At 50.0% G+C, this 14,552-nt stretch overlaps 1 protein-coding gene across 1 annotated transcript in view; it reads left to right on the top strand.

Moving 5' to 3' along the window:
• Nucleotides 1-12,139, top strand: part of PRKD2 (protein kinase D2) — a 54,976-nt gene extending 42,837 nt beyond the window's left edge. Inside the window, exons 10-18 of the mRNA XM_028742146.2 lie at nucleotides 405-663; nucleotides 2,084-2,136; nucleotides 2,286-2,358; nucleotides 4,361-4,467; nucleotides 4,611-4,772; nucleotides 5,893-5,991; nucleotides 8,374-8,641; nucleotides 9,756-9,841; nucleotides 11,660-12,139. Coding sequence (XP_028597979.2) covers nucleotides 405-663; nucleotides 2,084-2,136; nucleotides 2,286-2,358; nucleotides 4,361-4,467; nucleotides 4,611-4,772; nucleotides 5,893-5,991; nucleotides 8,374-8,641; nucleotides 9,756-9,841; nucleotides 11,660-11,884 — 1,332 coding nt within the window. The 3' untranslated portion in view covers nucleotides 11,885-12,139. The remainder of the gene's footprint in view (nucleotides 1-404; nucleotides 664-2,083; nucleotides 2,137-2,285; nucleotides 2,359-4,360; nucleotides 4,468-4,610; nucleotides 4,773-5,892; nucleotides 5,992-8,373; nucleotides 8,642-9,755; nucleotides 9,842-11,659) is intronic.
• Nucleotides 12,140-14,552: the final 2,413 nt, after the last annotated feature.

A 14,552-nucleotide genomic window follows, 5' to 3' on the forward strand; every position in this document is an offset into this window, starting at 1 on the left:
GAAAGCACACCAGTGCAAGTAGATAAATAGGTACCGCTCCGGCGGGAAGGTAAACGGCGTTTCCGTGCGCTGCTCTGGTTCGCCAGAAGCGGCTTAGTCATGCTGGCCACATGACCCGGAAGCTGTACGCCGGCTCTCTCGGCCTATAGAGCGAGATGAGCGCTGCAACCCCAGAGTCAGTCACGACTGGACCTAATGGTCAGGGGTCCCTTTACCTTTAGTTTAGAGAAAAGGCGAGAAAGAGGCAACATGATAGAAGTTCATCACATTATGCCTGGCATGGAGAACGCCATCTGAACGCCAGTTGCTGGAAATGCCAAGGGGGAGAGTTGTTGGTCTTCCCTGATTGCCATGAGATCAGGGGCTGAGCAATGAAGGCTGATTTCCATTTCCTTTTCCTGTAGGAGATTCCGCTCTCGGAGATCTTGGCCGTGGGTCCGGCCCAGGACTTCTCCCTGCTGCCTTCGGGCGCCAACCCTCACTGCTTTGAAATCATCACGGCCAAAGCCACCTACTACGTGGGGGAAAGCGGCGCCCCCAGCAACCACCAGCATGCCGGTGACAGCCTGGAGAACGCCAGGACGTGGGAGAACGCCATCCGGCAGGCCCTCATGCCGGTCGTCCTCCAAGGGGCTCCGAGCGCCCAAGGAGAGGCGCCCCACAGTGAGTGTCTGTCCTGGACTGGTGGGACGCAGAGGAATGCTGGGAGGCGCCACCTGGGGGACCCCCGAGGGAAGAAGGCTCAGCGCCCAGGGGAGAGTGGTGGTGGGATGACGATGAGAGGGAGCGGACTGGGAGGAGGAGGTGTCAGAAGCTGGAGTGGTAACAGGATTTAGTGAGCAGGAAGAGTCGGTGGCAGAGAGCAGTTCAGAATTGGAGGCAGATGCAGAAGCTGGAGAGGAGGGAGGCCGAAAGGCAGAGATAGGCTGGTGAAGGGGCCAGGGGGGTCTCCCCTCCCTGCTTCAACCAGCTCCCCTCCCTGCTGGTCTCCCAGAACCCAAAGAGGTATGAAGAGGCAGATCAAAGACAGTCAAGATGGTGGTGCCTCAGATTGTTTGGGAAGCTATCAGGGTAGGAGGAACTTTAGGGTGCTGTGAACTTTAGGGTGAATGACCGTATTTTTCGCTCTATAGGACACACCCAACCATAAGACGCACCTAGTTTTAGAGGGGGAGAACAAGAAAAAAAAAATCTCCCCCTCTCTGCTCAGCGCCCCTTCAGTGAAGCGGCAGGAGAAATGGAGAGAGGGAAAGCTGCGCAGCGCCTCTCCAGTGAAGCGAAGCCAGGAGAGCAAGAGGGATTGGTGCGCACTGATCCTTCTTGCTCTCCTGGCTTCAGCGAAAGCAACGCGAAGCCATGGAGCCTGCATTCGCTCCATAAGACGCACACACATTTCCCCTTAATTTTTGGAGGGGAAAAAGTGTGTCTTATAGAGCGAAAAATACAGTAACTTCACCTACTCCATGTGATTTACTCGCTTCTGACAGTGTCCGACCCATGCCTACCCCCTCACACGCAGGAGTGGGGATCTTTAACCCCTCAGATGCCCGAATGCGCCCTTTCAAGCCTCACTCTCTGGCCCCAGTCCATGATATCTGGAGAGCCGCAGACAGTACTAGCCTAGGTGGGCCTTGTAGGGACACGGGTGGCGCTGCGGTCTAAACCACTGAGCTTGGGCTTGCCGATCAGAAGGTCGGTGGTTCGAATCCCAGCAACGGGGTGAGCTCCCGTTGCTCGGTCCCTGCTCCTGCCAACCTAGCAGTTCAAAAGCATGTCAAAGTGCAAGTAGATAAATAGGTACCACTGCAGCGGGAAGGTAAATGGCACTCTGACTTCCATCGTGGTGTCCCGTTGCGCCAGAAGTGGTTTAGTCATGCTGGCCACATGACCTGGAAAGCTGTCTGTCCCTCGGCCTGAAAGCGAGATGAGCGCTGCACCCCATAGTCGCCTTTGACTGGACTTAGCCGTCCAGGGGTCCATTATCCTTCTACCTTACCTAGGTGGGCCTTGTCCCCTGTACAGCATTGGCATGTGATGCATCAGGAGATGGGCTCAGCGCTGACTTCTGCCTTCCTCTTTCCAGGGCAAGCGTCATTACGAATCTCTGTGTCCAACAGCCAGATCCAGGAGAACGTGGTGAGTTCTGGGAGCACTGGGTCTCCGGGTCTCCTTGCCTGCTCCTTCTCCTTGCCTGCTCTTCACCCCTAACTTTGGTTTGGGGGGAGTCCCTCACCCACAAAGGTTGCTTTTTTAAAACAAAACACAATTCATTTGTACAACTGCAGGATATCGCCACCGTCTACCAGATCTTCCCGGATGAAGTTTTGGGCTCTGGGCAATTTGGCGTCGTCTATGGAGGTGAGTTAAGAGCTTGGCTAGATTCTCTTTCCCAGATATGAGTCTACCTGGAGTGGTGATGCCATAACACCTCTCCACCTCTAGAGGACGCTGGTTGCTAATCTAGCCTGGCCTCTAAAGCAGGTTGGAGCAGATCCCACCGCTCTGGCCACCAGTTGTGGCGGATCCGACACTCTATAACCACCGCAGGTTATCTTACTTTTTTTTTTTTTTGCATGAGGTAAAATTTTGATGCTTGGAGACTCAGGCAGAAGGTGAACCAATAAAAAAACGTTTTATTTGACGGAGCAAAGTTGGCAAAACAAATGATGTGTCAGGAAATCAAGTTCTTTTAGGAAAGAATTAACTAATTTATAATTATACTAAATCTACTGGCTTCTAAACAAGGTAGTAAATGCACAGCTTCTTTTGAGCTTTAATTGCTTATTTTCAGTTGTTTCTCTTCAGTCACATGTTGCAGATTTCTAGATGGTAAATGCTCAGCTTATTTCAAGTTATTTCACCTCAGTTCCTTAACTCATAGGTGTTACAGCTTTTTACTTTGGATCTTAAACAAGGTGGTACTTTCTGTCAATTTCCTAGTCTTCTACCAATTGGATCACCACATTCGTTTTTTCCCATATATATTCATACATTGTTTTCTTTTCCTCTGCACATTTTGGTACCTTTTTCTTTTCTTCTTTGTATCACTTTATTTCTTCATAACTGAAAAATGTTCGTTAAAATATTCAAGCCAAGATCCGTCCTAACTGGAAGGAGACCCAAGGAGACTTTATCCTCACAGCTTCTACTTCTCCTTGTTCAAACTCAGCCCTCCAGTTCGCTCCTGTCTAAATGCCCTCGCAAGACACAAAACACTGTCCTCCTATGTAAACTCAGAAAGATTTGCCTCAGAGCAAATGTTCCACACACAGACCAGAACCAAACTCTCCTCTCCTTCCCGCTGTCTCTTAAACCCTCTGAAAACTCCCTCAGAAACGGCTCCTTTTATTTTCCCTCCCAAAGTGCTGGCTCCACCCCCTTCTGACTCGCTGTCTTGGTAACCAATCAGAGAGAGGCTACAGCCCTCTGGTGGAATTTCAAGGTACTGCCACGACAGCAGCCAGGATTATTTGTGCTCATTAAAATGGAAATAAGATTCTGTACTTGGCAAGGAGGAACGGCAGACTAAATTAATGGATGGTGCCGAAATGGCAGAACTTACAGGAGCAATAAGGAACCGGGGGGGGGGGGGACGGGACTTTTATAAGAGATGAGAGAAAAGTCATGGATTATCTGAAATGTCGTTGTATACATAAAAGTTCTTTAGCAGGATTAAAAACGGTTCAAATTAATGTTAAAATATAACTAGGGAGTAATTATTAATTGGAGTAACAAAGGAGATGCATTGTTGTAAATTAAAAAATGTAAGAAACTGCAAAAGGAGGGGGAGAAGTTAAAATACATATATTTGTTGGGAAATACAGTGGTACCTCGGGTTAAGTACTTAATTCATTCCGGAGGTCCGTTCTTAACCTGAAACTGTTCTTAACCTGAAGAACCACTTTACCTAATGAGGCCTCCTGCTGCCGCCGTGCCACCGGAGCACGATTTCTGTTCTCATCCTGAAGCAAAGTTCTTAACCTGAAGCACTATTTCTGGGTTAGCGGAGTCTGTAGCCTGAAGTGTATGTAACCCGAGGCACCACTGTACTGGATAGTATTTATGTCAAAATATTTCTGAAAAATAAAACTAATATAGAAAAAGGAATTTCGAGGGACTGTGTGTATCACCAGACTATGGTCTAGCTCAGCTGTCCGTCACCCAGAGACAGCCAGGTGTTGTTGGTTCTCGGACTCCCAGTGTCATAGCCCATCGGGATGATGGGAGTTTTAGCCATCATTTCGTTTGAGGGGCGGCTGCTGCTGACCTAAACCCAACGGTTGGGCCGGTACCTTCTGCCTTCTGCCAGCCAGCAACAGCCCCTTCCTAAAATTTAGGCTTCCCTTCTTGACGCCCCCAGGGAAACACCGGAAGACGGGCCGGGACGTGGCGGTGAAAGTGATTGACAAGCTCCGCTTCCCCACCAAACAGGAGAGCCAACTGCGCAACGAGGTCGCCATTTTGCAGGTGAGCGGGTGGCGGCGGCCATTTTGTGGGTGTTGTCGCGGGAGGGCTGGTGGGAAAAGGGGTCTCTTAAGTCCCTCTGGACTCTATGAGCCTCATCCTGACACCTCACCTTGTCTGTGTTCTTCTTCTCCCCCACCCCGCAGAGCCTGAGGCACGCTGGGATCGTGAACCTGGAGTGCATGTTCGAGACTCCGGAAAAAGTCTTTGTGGTGATGGAGAAGCTCCACGGAGACATGCTGGAAATGATCCTGTCTTCGGAAAAGGGCCGGCTGCCCGAGAGACTCACCAAATTCCTCATCACGCAGGTAAGGAACATGCCAGCTAGCCCTGGTGTCCAGAGGAGGGCAACCAAAATGGTCAAAGGCCTGGAAACGATGCCTTATGAGGAACGGCTAAGGGAGCTGGGCATGTTTAGCCTGGAGAAGAGGAGGTTAAGGGGTGATATGATAGCCATGTTCAAATATATAAAAGGATGTCATATAGAGGAGGGAGAAAGGTTGTTTTCTGCTGCCCCAGAGAAGCGGACACGGAGCAATGGATCCAAACTACAAGAAAGAAGATTCCACCTAAACATGAGGAAGAACTTCCTGACAGTAAGAGCTGTTTGACAGTGGAATTTGCTGCCAAGGAGTGTGGTGGAGTCTCCTTCTTTGGAGGTCTTTAAGCAGAGGCTTGACAACCATATGTCAGGAGTGCTCTGATGGTGTTTCCTGCTTGGCAGGGGGTTGGACTCGATGGCCCTTGTGGTCTATCCCAACTCTATGATTACTGGATGGATTTCCCCCCTAAATTGATTTTTGAATTCTAAATATTCACGTTTTACACCGTATTTTAAGCTTTTTTTGTTGCATTAATTAAGTGTTTTAAATTGGCTGTTAGGCGCCCTGAGCCCTGTTTTCTGAACCGGGAAGGGCGGGGTATAAATAAAATTTTATTATGATTATTATTAAACATACACCTTCCAAAGCCAGAGAAGGTGCAAGTCAACCAGTGCCCACCAGGTGGCAGCAGAGCCTTGCCTGAGGATGCGCTTCCCCTACAAATTCTGGGATTCGGAAAATCTAATATTTGCTAGCGATGCCTAAAGGGCAAAAGAGGAGCTTTGCCTGGGTCTCTGAAAGCAGGAGGTGTGACCAGCCAGCAGCAAACAGAGAGCAGCTTTCGGCAAAATGGCCCTCGCCGGAAATTTCAGACTACAACTCCCATCAGCGTCAGAGCGGATGGGAGTTGTAGTCCAAAAACATCTGGCGGGAAGGCTGTTGTAACACGTTGCAGTGAGCAAGAGACCCCCTGGGACCTCTGTGATAATTCATGTAATGCGATCTGTGGGAGGCTGATATGGGTAGAATCCTGACCGGCCAGGATTTGGGGGCTTTCTGCTCCTTGCCACCTTTTGCCACTGCTGTTTCCGTCTTTTCTGCTCAGATCCTGGTGGCTCTGCGGCATCTGCATTTCAAGAACATCGTGCATTGCGACTTGAAACCCGAGAACGTCCTTTTGGCTTCGGCCGAGCCGTTCCCTCAGGTAAGGCTTCCTCTTGCGTCTGAGAAAGAGCTGGATGCATCCCAAATGGCGTTCGGGATTTTAGAACCAAACTGCTCAAAACTGAGAGATCCAGGCAGTGTTCCTTGCTGGTTTTCTTAAAGATTCGTTTAGGGCAGGGCTGGGTCCCCCATGGACCTCCAGATTTTTTTTGCTAGATTGCAACTCCTATTATTATTATTATTATTATTATTATTACAGTGGTGCCTTGCAAGACGAAAAGAATCCGTTCCGCGATTCTCTTCGTCTCTTTCGTCTTGCGAAGCAACCCTATTAGCGGCTAAGCGGATTAGCGCTATTAGCGGTTTAGCGGCTTAGCGGCTATTAAAGGCTTAGCGGCTTAGCTGCTAAAAGGCTATTAGCGGCTTAGAAAAAGGGGGGGGGGAGCGGAAAAAAAAATCGCAAGACTAGCAAGACGTTTCGTCTTGCGAAGCAAGCCCATAGGGAAAATCGTCTTGTGAAGCAACTCAAAAACGGAAAACCCTTCCGTCTTGCGAGGCATTCGTCTTGCGGGGCACCACTGTATTATTTTGTGTGTGTGTAATAGTTAACAGGGACGCGAGTGGCGCTGTGGGTTAAACCACAGAGCCTAGGACTTGCCGATCAGAAGGTTGGCAGTTTGAATCCCCGTGACGAGGTGAGCACCTGTTGGTGGCCCCTGCTCCTGCCAACCTAGCAGTTCAAAAGCACGTCAAAGTGCAAGTAGATAAATCGGTACCGCTCTGGTGGGAAGGTGAACGGCGTTTCCGTGCGCTGCTCTGGTTCGCCAGAAGCGGCTTAGTCATGCTGGGCACATGACCCGGAAGCTGTACGCCGCCTCCCTCGGCCAATAAAGCGAGATGAGCGCCACAACCCCAGAGTCGGCCACGCTCTGCACAGTGCTTCAGGTTAAGAACTTTGCTTCAGGATGAGAACAGAACTCGTGCTCCGGCGGTGCGGTGGCAGCGGGAGGCCCCATTAGCTAAAGTGGTGCTTCAGGTTAAGAACAGTTTCAGGTTAAGAACAGACCTCCGGAACGAATTAAGTACTTAACCTGAGGTACCACTGTAGAGGGAACGTACTTTCATATGTGGTGGACTTGTAAAAGGCTAAAAGGGTATTGGGAAATGATCCATAATGAATTGAAAAAACTGTTTAAAGCTGTTTAAAGCCAGAGTCCTTTCTGCTGGGGATAATTCAGACTGAAATTCCCAGGTGTCAAAAAAGGTTATTTATATATGCTACTACTGCGGCCCATGTTTTGTTAGCCCAAAAATAGAAAATGAGTGAAGAAGAATAATGGCAACTTAAGTCGACAGAATATGCACAACTCGCAGACTTAATCTATAGAATAAGAGAACAAGTAGAACATATGTTTAAAGAAGACTGGAAAACATTTATTGAACATATGGGAAATAATTGTGTATAGGTGAAAATGCTGGGAGCGTTAAGATAAATTCGACAGTGCAAACAAGTTTTGGTGGATGCAATAATGGAATACTGAATGGTATTGTTTTTGTAAAATCTGCAAGGATTTATGATATGTAAAATGAACCGTGGAAAGAGAAGAAGGGGAGTCATTTATATCTTAAGGATGTAAAATGAGTATTGTAAAACAGAAAAACTTAGAAGACTGGAGTGCCTGGCGTGCTCTGGTCCATGGGGTCACAAAGAGTCAGACACGACTAAACAACAACACCACCACCACACACACACACACACACACACACAATGTGAGCCACCCAAAAAACCACTACATATAAATATAAAAGAGCTATTAAAAACATGCAGATAATTACAATAGAAACAGCACAGCACCAGCCCGTTCATTAAAAGCATTCAGTTCCCAAAAGCCTGTTGTGATAAGAAAGTCTTCACCTGCTGACAAAAGGACAACAAGGAGGGAATAAGTCTTAACTCCTCTAGGGAGGGAGTTCCAAAGTCGGGGAGCAGCCACCGAGAAGGCCCCGCCGTTATCCCTTTGTTGTTGTTGTTGATGATGATGTTGATTAAATTTGCATACCTTCCTTCATCCGAAGATCGCAGGGCGGTTCACAGCATAAAAATATACAGTGGTACCTCGGGTTACATACGCTTCAGGTTACATACGCTTCAGTTTACAGACTCCGCTAACCCAGAAATAGTGCTTCAACTTAAGAACTTTGCTTCAGGGTAGGAACAGAAATCATGCTCTGGTGGTGCGGCGGCAGGAGGAGGCCCCATTAGCTAAAGTGGTGCTTCAGGTTAAGAACAGTTTCAGGTTAAGAACGGACCTCCGGAACGAATTAAGTACTTAACCTGAGGTACCACTGTACGTCGGAATGTGTTTTGCCGCGTCGCATGGCGGCTTGTGGATCGTAATTTCCTTGCTTTACAATCCCGCAGGTGAAGTTGTGCGACTTTGGCTTTGCCCGCATCATTGGCGAGAAGTCCTTCCGCCGCTCGGTCGTGGGCACCCCGGCCTACCTGGCGCCTGAGGTCCTGCTGAACCAGGGCTACAACCGCTCTCTGGACATGTGGTCGGTCGGAGTCATCATGTACGTCAGCCTCAGCGGCACGTTCCCGTTCAACGAAGACGAGGACATTAACGACCAGATCCAGAACGCCGCCTTTATGTACCCGGCGAACCCCTGGCGCCAGATCTCAGTTGGCGGTAACTATCCAAAGGAGCTTGGTGGGATGGGGAGAGTCTGCCCTCGGAAATCGGCTGGCTTTCTGCTACAGTCATACCTCATGTTACGGTCGCTTCAGGTTACGGGTTTCTGGGTTGCGGACCGCGGGAAACCCGGAAGTACTGGAATGAGTTACTTCTGGGTTTCGTCGCTTGCGCATGCGCAGAATAATAATAATAATAATAATAATAATAATAATAATAATAATAATAATTAATACCCCGCCCATCTGGCTGGGCTTCCCCAGCCACTCTGGGCGGCTTCCCCAAAAGCTTCCCTAAACAGGGCTGCCTTCAGATGTCTTCGAAAAGTCTGGTAGTTGTTGTTCTCTTTGACATCTGGTGGGAGGGCGTTCCACAGGGCGGGTGCCACCATCGAGAAGGCCCTCTGCCTGGTTCCCTGTAACTTGACTTCTCGTAGCGAGGGAACCGCCAGAAGGCCCTCAGAGCTGGACCTCAGTGTCCGGGCAGAACGATGGGGGTGGAGACGCTCCTTCAGATATACTGGACCAAGGCTGTTTAGGGCTTTCAAGGTCAGCACCAACACTTTGAATTGTTCTTGGAAACGTACTGGGAGCCAATGTAGGTCTTTCAAGACCAGTGTTATGTGATCTCGGCGGCTGCTCTCAGTAACCAGTCTAGCTGCCGCGTTCTGGATTAGTTGTAGTTTCCGGGTGACCTTCAAAGGTAGCCCCACGTAGAGCGCATTGCAGTAGTCCAAGCAGGAGATAACCAGAGCATGCACCACTTTGGTGAGACAATCTGTGGGCAGGTAGGGTCTCAGCCTGCGTACCAGGTGGAGCTGATAAACAGCTGCCCTGGACACAGAATTGAGCTGTGCCTCCATGGACAGCTGTGAGTCCACAATGACTCCCAGGCTGCGCACCTGGTCTTTCAGGGGCACAGTTACCCCATTCAGAAGCGCTAAATCATGCCAGCGCAGACACGGCGCTTCAGGATGCGAACACTGCAGGTTGTGGACGTGCCTCCATCATGGATTATGTCCGCAACGCGAAGTTCCATTGTACTTGGATTCCCGGCCGGATCCTGAAGGGTCTTCTTATATCATTTCCTTTCTCCCTTTCCTCCTGCCCAGCCATTGATCTGATCAACAACCTCCTCCAGGTGAAGATGAGGAAACGTTACAGCGTCGATAAATCGCTCAGCCACTCTTGGCTACAGGTATGCAGAGATGGGGCTGGAGTCCAGACTCACCGTGGGCCCTGCTGGCTGGGGATGATGGGCTTTGTAGTCCTAGGCATCTGCAGGGAACTGATGCTCTTTGATTTCAGGGCCACCTGGTCTGACATTCCTGTTGTTGCCATTGCTCTGGTTCCTTGTGGTTCCGCTTGTGGGTTTCCCTTTAGGGAATCTGCTTGGCCGCTGTGAAAACGGGATGCTGAACTTAGATGGTCCATAGTCCTGAATTTGCAGCCTCTCCTTACGTTCTTCGTCCTTCTTACGTTCTTAATGTGAATTTCTCCTAATATGTTTCCCCAAAGCAATTTTGCGCTAACAGGAAGCAATTTTGTCCATTGCATTTTTTCAACGCACCTGTTATACCAGGCTTCCTCAACCTCGGCCCTCCCGATGTTTTGAGACTACAATTCCCATCATCCCTCGTCCTGCTAGCTAGGGATCATGGGAGTTGTAGGCCAAAAACATCTGGAGGGCCGAAGTTGAGGAAGCCCGTTATACAGTCAAACCTCGGTTGTCGAACATCTTGACTGCTGAATGTTTTGGAAGCTGAACGCCGACAACCTGGAAGTAACTGCTTTGGTTTTTGAACGTTCCTTGGAACCTAAACAGCTTCCGAGGCGCACCAAACCTATTGGTGTTTCGCAACTTTTTGACTAGTTGCAGGACCTTAGCCAGACCTAGCAGTGTAAATGCAAAGTTCACGAAAGCAATTGGCAACTTGGCTGCAGACAGGATGGACGAAGCAGGAACCAGGAACTTGTAGTTCGGTGTTTATTATATACAGCGGACTATTTACAGGAACAGAACAGAACACAGATCTTTGACTAGCTCTCTCTTACACAACTCTCAACTCCTACACTGACTCGTAGTAACAGTTAGTAGGCCATTAATCATTATTCCCGTGAGAGAGCTTGACCAATCAGGGAGCTGTCTCCATGCCTCTGTATCACCAGGCAGATGTACTCCTTCACATTGCCTCGGTTGTCAACCCTAATTGACTCTGTGTGTGTAGCTGCACGTATGCAGATTTCCCAACACATTTCTCATTTTTTTTCCAATTAGATTTGCTGCCCTCCCTTTGATCCTCCCTTTTTTCAAATGTTTCAGAAGTCAAAAGGACTTCCGGAACAGATTACGTTTGAAAACCAGGGTCCTACTGCATATTATTGTACGCCTGGCTCGGTTGGAGTGCTGCATTGCAAAATTCAGAGCGGTGCAAATTTCAACAGGTGGCTGCAATATGCAGTTCCCGTCTTGTTTTGGGAAACACAGATTGAGCAATTTGTCTCTGAATATCTCCCCATCCTTTGGTGTGACCCATGGCAGTGCACAGAGCAGGGGCGGCAGGAGTTTTTGGCCCTTTGGGCGTTGCTGAACTACAACTCCCAGCGCCCAGCAAGCGTGGCCAACGGTCAAGGGTGTCAGGAGTTGCATTTCAGCAACATCCGGAGGACCACAGGCATAGAGAGCAACCGACAAGCATCTCCTTCAATTCACGAATTTACCGTATTTTTTGCTCTATAAGACTCACTTTTCCCTCCTAAAAAGTAAGGGGAAATGTGTGTGCGTCTTATGGAGCGAATGCAGGCTGCGCAGCTATCCCAGAAGCCAGAACAGCAAGAGGGATTGCTGCTTTCGCTGCACAGCGATCCCTCTTGCTGTTCTGGCTTCTGAGATTCAGAATATTTTTTTCCTTGTTTTCCTTGTCAAAAAACTAGGTGCGTCTTGTGGTCTGGTGCGTCTTATAGAGCGAAAAATACGGTACATTTCAGCTTCTCCTCTTCTTCCTTCCCCTCCCAGGATTATCAAACTTGGCTGGATCTGCGGGAGCTGGAGAGCAGGATGGGCGAGCGCTACATCACCCACGAGAGCGACGACGCCCGGTGGGAACAGTTTGCGGCCGAGCACAGCGTGCCGTACCCTGACCACTTGCGGGTCCGGCGGCTGCACGAGGAGGAGGAGGAGGACGAACAGCAGCGGGAGGTGGACATGAAGGGCTTGACCGAGAGGGTCAGCGTGCTCTGAGTGCCTCCTGCTTACGGGAAGCTCAAATGAAGGATGGACAGGCACGCAGAATCTCGCACATGGCGTCGGCTCCGCCCCCTGGGGCGGGGCCTTGTTCTGAAGGAGGCGGCAGCTCCCCCTGCTGGCAGTGCCAGGGAAGATGCTCTCAGAACTTTGCTCCACTTCACACCCCAAGTTCTCCGATTCTCTTATTTCGGGGAGGCGTCATTGCGAGAGATCAGAAGCTGCTTAAGTAGAGGGAATGAATGTTGGGTGTCTTGGGAACAGGTGGGGCGGGGGAGTGAGCCGGGCATTGTTCGGGTGCCTGAGGAGGGCGTTGCAAATTTTGACGCAGGAAAAAATGTTGGGGAGCGCCATCAATAGAGGTTATGGGGGTGTTTAGGTTCTGAAATCATCTGCCTCTTGTTCTCCTGCTGTTGGGGGACTGGTTTCCAGTTTGGAACAGGATTATGTCTCTTGGGTCAGCCGCAAAACTGACTTTGAATATTCCAGTGGAGCACAAAGACTACCTCCATCCTCAGCTTTTAAAAGAGGTGGGCTCTGGAAAACCTCTCTCCAGCGACTTGCTCCTGAAACCTTGTTCTGCTCGGCAAACCTGGATTATTTTCTCTCTCAGCCCCCGACCCCCCCGTCTCTGCCCCCCTCCCTGCCCCCAAAACATCCCACCCGCTCCATTCCTGTTTAAAAACTTGCCGGCTGAAACAACCCAGAAGGAAACAAGACTAGTCCCTTGTGCACGCGAGAGAGACAAAGCCGACTTTTCTTCTTCCAGCCCCAGAGTTAACGGCCAGCCTTCAGCACGGACATCTTGGCACCCAAGACCTTCGCAGCGGCCAGAGGCGATTCATTGAAAGGGGGGAAATCGCAAGAGGTGGTTAAGTTTCCGGCCTCTCACTCACTTCTTAAAGGGGTGTGTGTTTGTGTAGCCCTGGTGTCTGCCTCTCCTGAAATGACAGCTGTCTTTTGCGAGGCTCAAGTGAAGCCAAGGATTAAAAAAACTGATTTAGTTTTCGGGGGTTTTGAAAGAGGGGAGGGAAGCATCTACAGAGCAGCAGCGATTGAAGTTTCCGCCTTCAGATGACCCTGTTGTGTGTCTTTGCCGCAGACAAAAGTCAGCCTAGATCAGTGTTTCCCAACCTTGTGCCTCCAGATGTTTTTGGCCTACAACTCCCATCATCCCTGACTAGCAAGACCAGTGGCAAGGGATGATGGGAATTGTAGGCCAAAAACAGCTGGAGGCACAAGGTTGGGAAACACTGGCCTAGATTATTGTGGTGTCTTCACAAACACATACACACTTCCCAACTGGGACAAAGTCCTTGCCTGCCCAATATTGACAGGTCTGGAGCCACATCCGACGCCCCAGCCCTGTGCGATCGGCTGCCTTCCTCCCCCTGGCAGAGGACATCGTGTGTCTCCTGGACTATGCTCCTGGGTTTTCCGGCAAAAGCGAGGCACCTCGTTCTAGATCTGCAAGGATACCCCCCCTGCCTTAGCTCTGGACTCCCTTAACCTGGGCAGCTGCAACGCCTTGAATGTCTCGTTCGGGGGGAAACAGGGTGGGAACCACCAAATGTTGTATTGTAAATAAAAACGCACCGGAAGCACAGCTTAAAACCAAACGCACAGAGTGAGGCTCTTGATATGCACAAATGGGTGTGTGGTCCAAATATATCCATGTACTGATGGACCTACTAGATCAGAGAGTGGGGGGGGGAGGGAGGGTTGCCTAGCCTGGGGCACATTTCTGGGTAGGTAGCACATGGCATATGAAAAGTGGGCAAATATTTTTCTCCCTCTCACAATATTATTATTATCCATGTCCGGGGCAGCTGTCTCCCAGCTCCATCTGGTACGTAGGCTGAGACCCTCCCTGCCTGCGGACTGTCTCGCCAGAGTGGTGCATGCTCTGGTTATCTCCCGCTTGGACTACTGCCATGTGCTCTACGTGGGGCTGCCTTTGAAGGTGACCCAGAAACTACAACTAATCCAGAATGCGGCAGCTAGACTGGGGACTGGGAGCGGCTGCCGAGACCATATAACACCTACATTGAAAGACCTACATTGGCTCCCAGCACAATTCAGAGTGTTGGTGCTGACCTTTAAAGCCCTAAACGCCCTCAAAGGCCCAGTATACCTGAAGGAGCGTCTCCACCCCCATCGTTCTGCCCGGACACTGAGGTCCAGCTCCGAGGGCCTTCTGGCGGTTCCCTCACTGCGAGAAGCCAAGTTACAGGGAACCAGGCAGAGGGCCTTCTCAGTAGTGGCACCCGCCCTGTGGAATGCCCTCCCACCAGATGTCAAAGAGAACAACTACCTGACATTTAGAAGACATCTGAAGGCAGCCCTGTTTAGGGAAGCTTTTAATGTTTCATAGAATCATAGAGTTGGAAGAGACCACAAGGGCCATCAAGTCCAACCCCCTGCCAAGCAGGAAACACCATCAGAGCACTCCTGACATATGGTTGTCAAGCCTCTGCTTAAAGACCTCCAAAGAAGGAGACTCCACCACACTCCTTGGCAGCAAATTCCACTGTCAAACAGCTCTTACTGTCAGGAAGTTTTTCCTAATGTTTAGGTGGAATCTTCTTTCTTTTAGTTTGGATCCATTGCTCCGTGTCCGCTTCTCTGGAGCAGCAGAAAACAACCTTTCTCCCTCCTCTATGTG

This window comes from Podarcis muralis, chromosome 7, assembly GCF_964188315.1.
Source record: "Podarcis muralis chromosome 7, rPodMur119.hap1.1, whole genome shotgun sequence".
Taxonomy (NCBI): Eukaryota; Metazoa; Chordata; class Lepidosauria; order Squamata; family Lacertidae; genus Podarcis; species Podarcis muralis.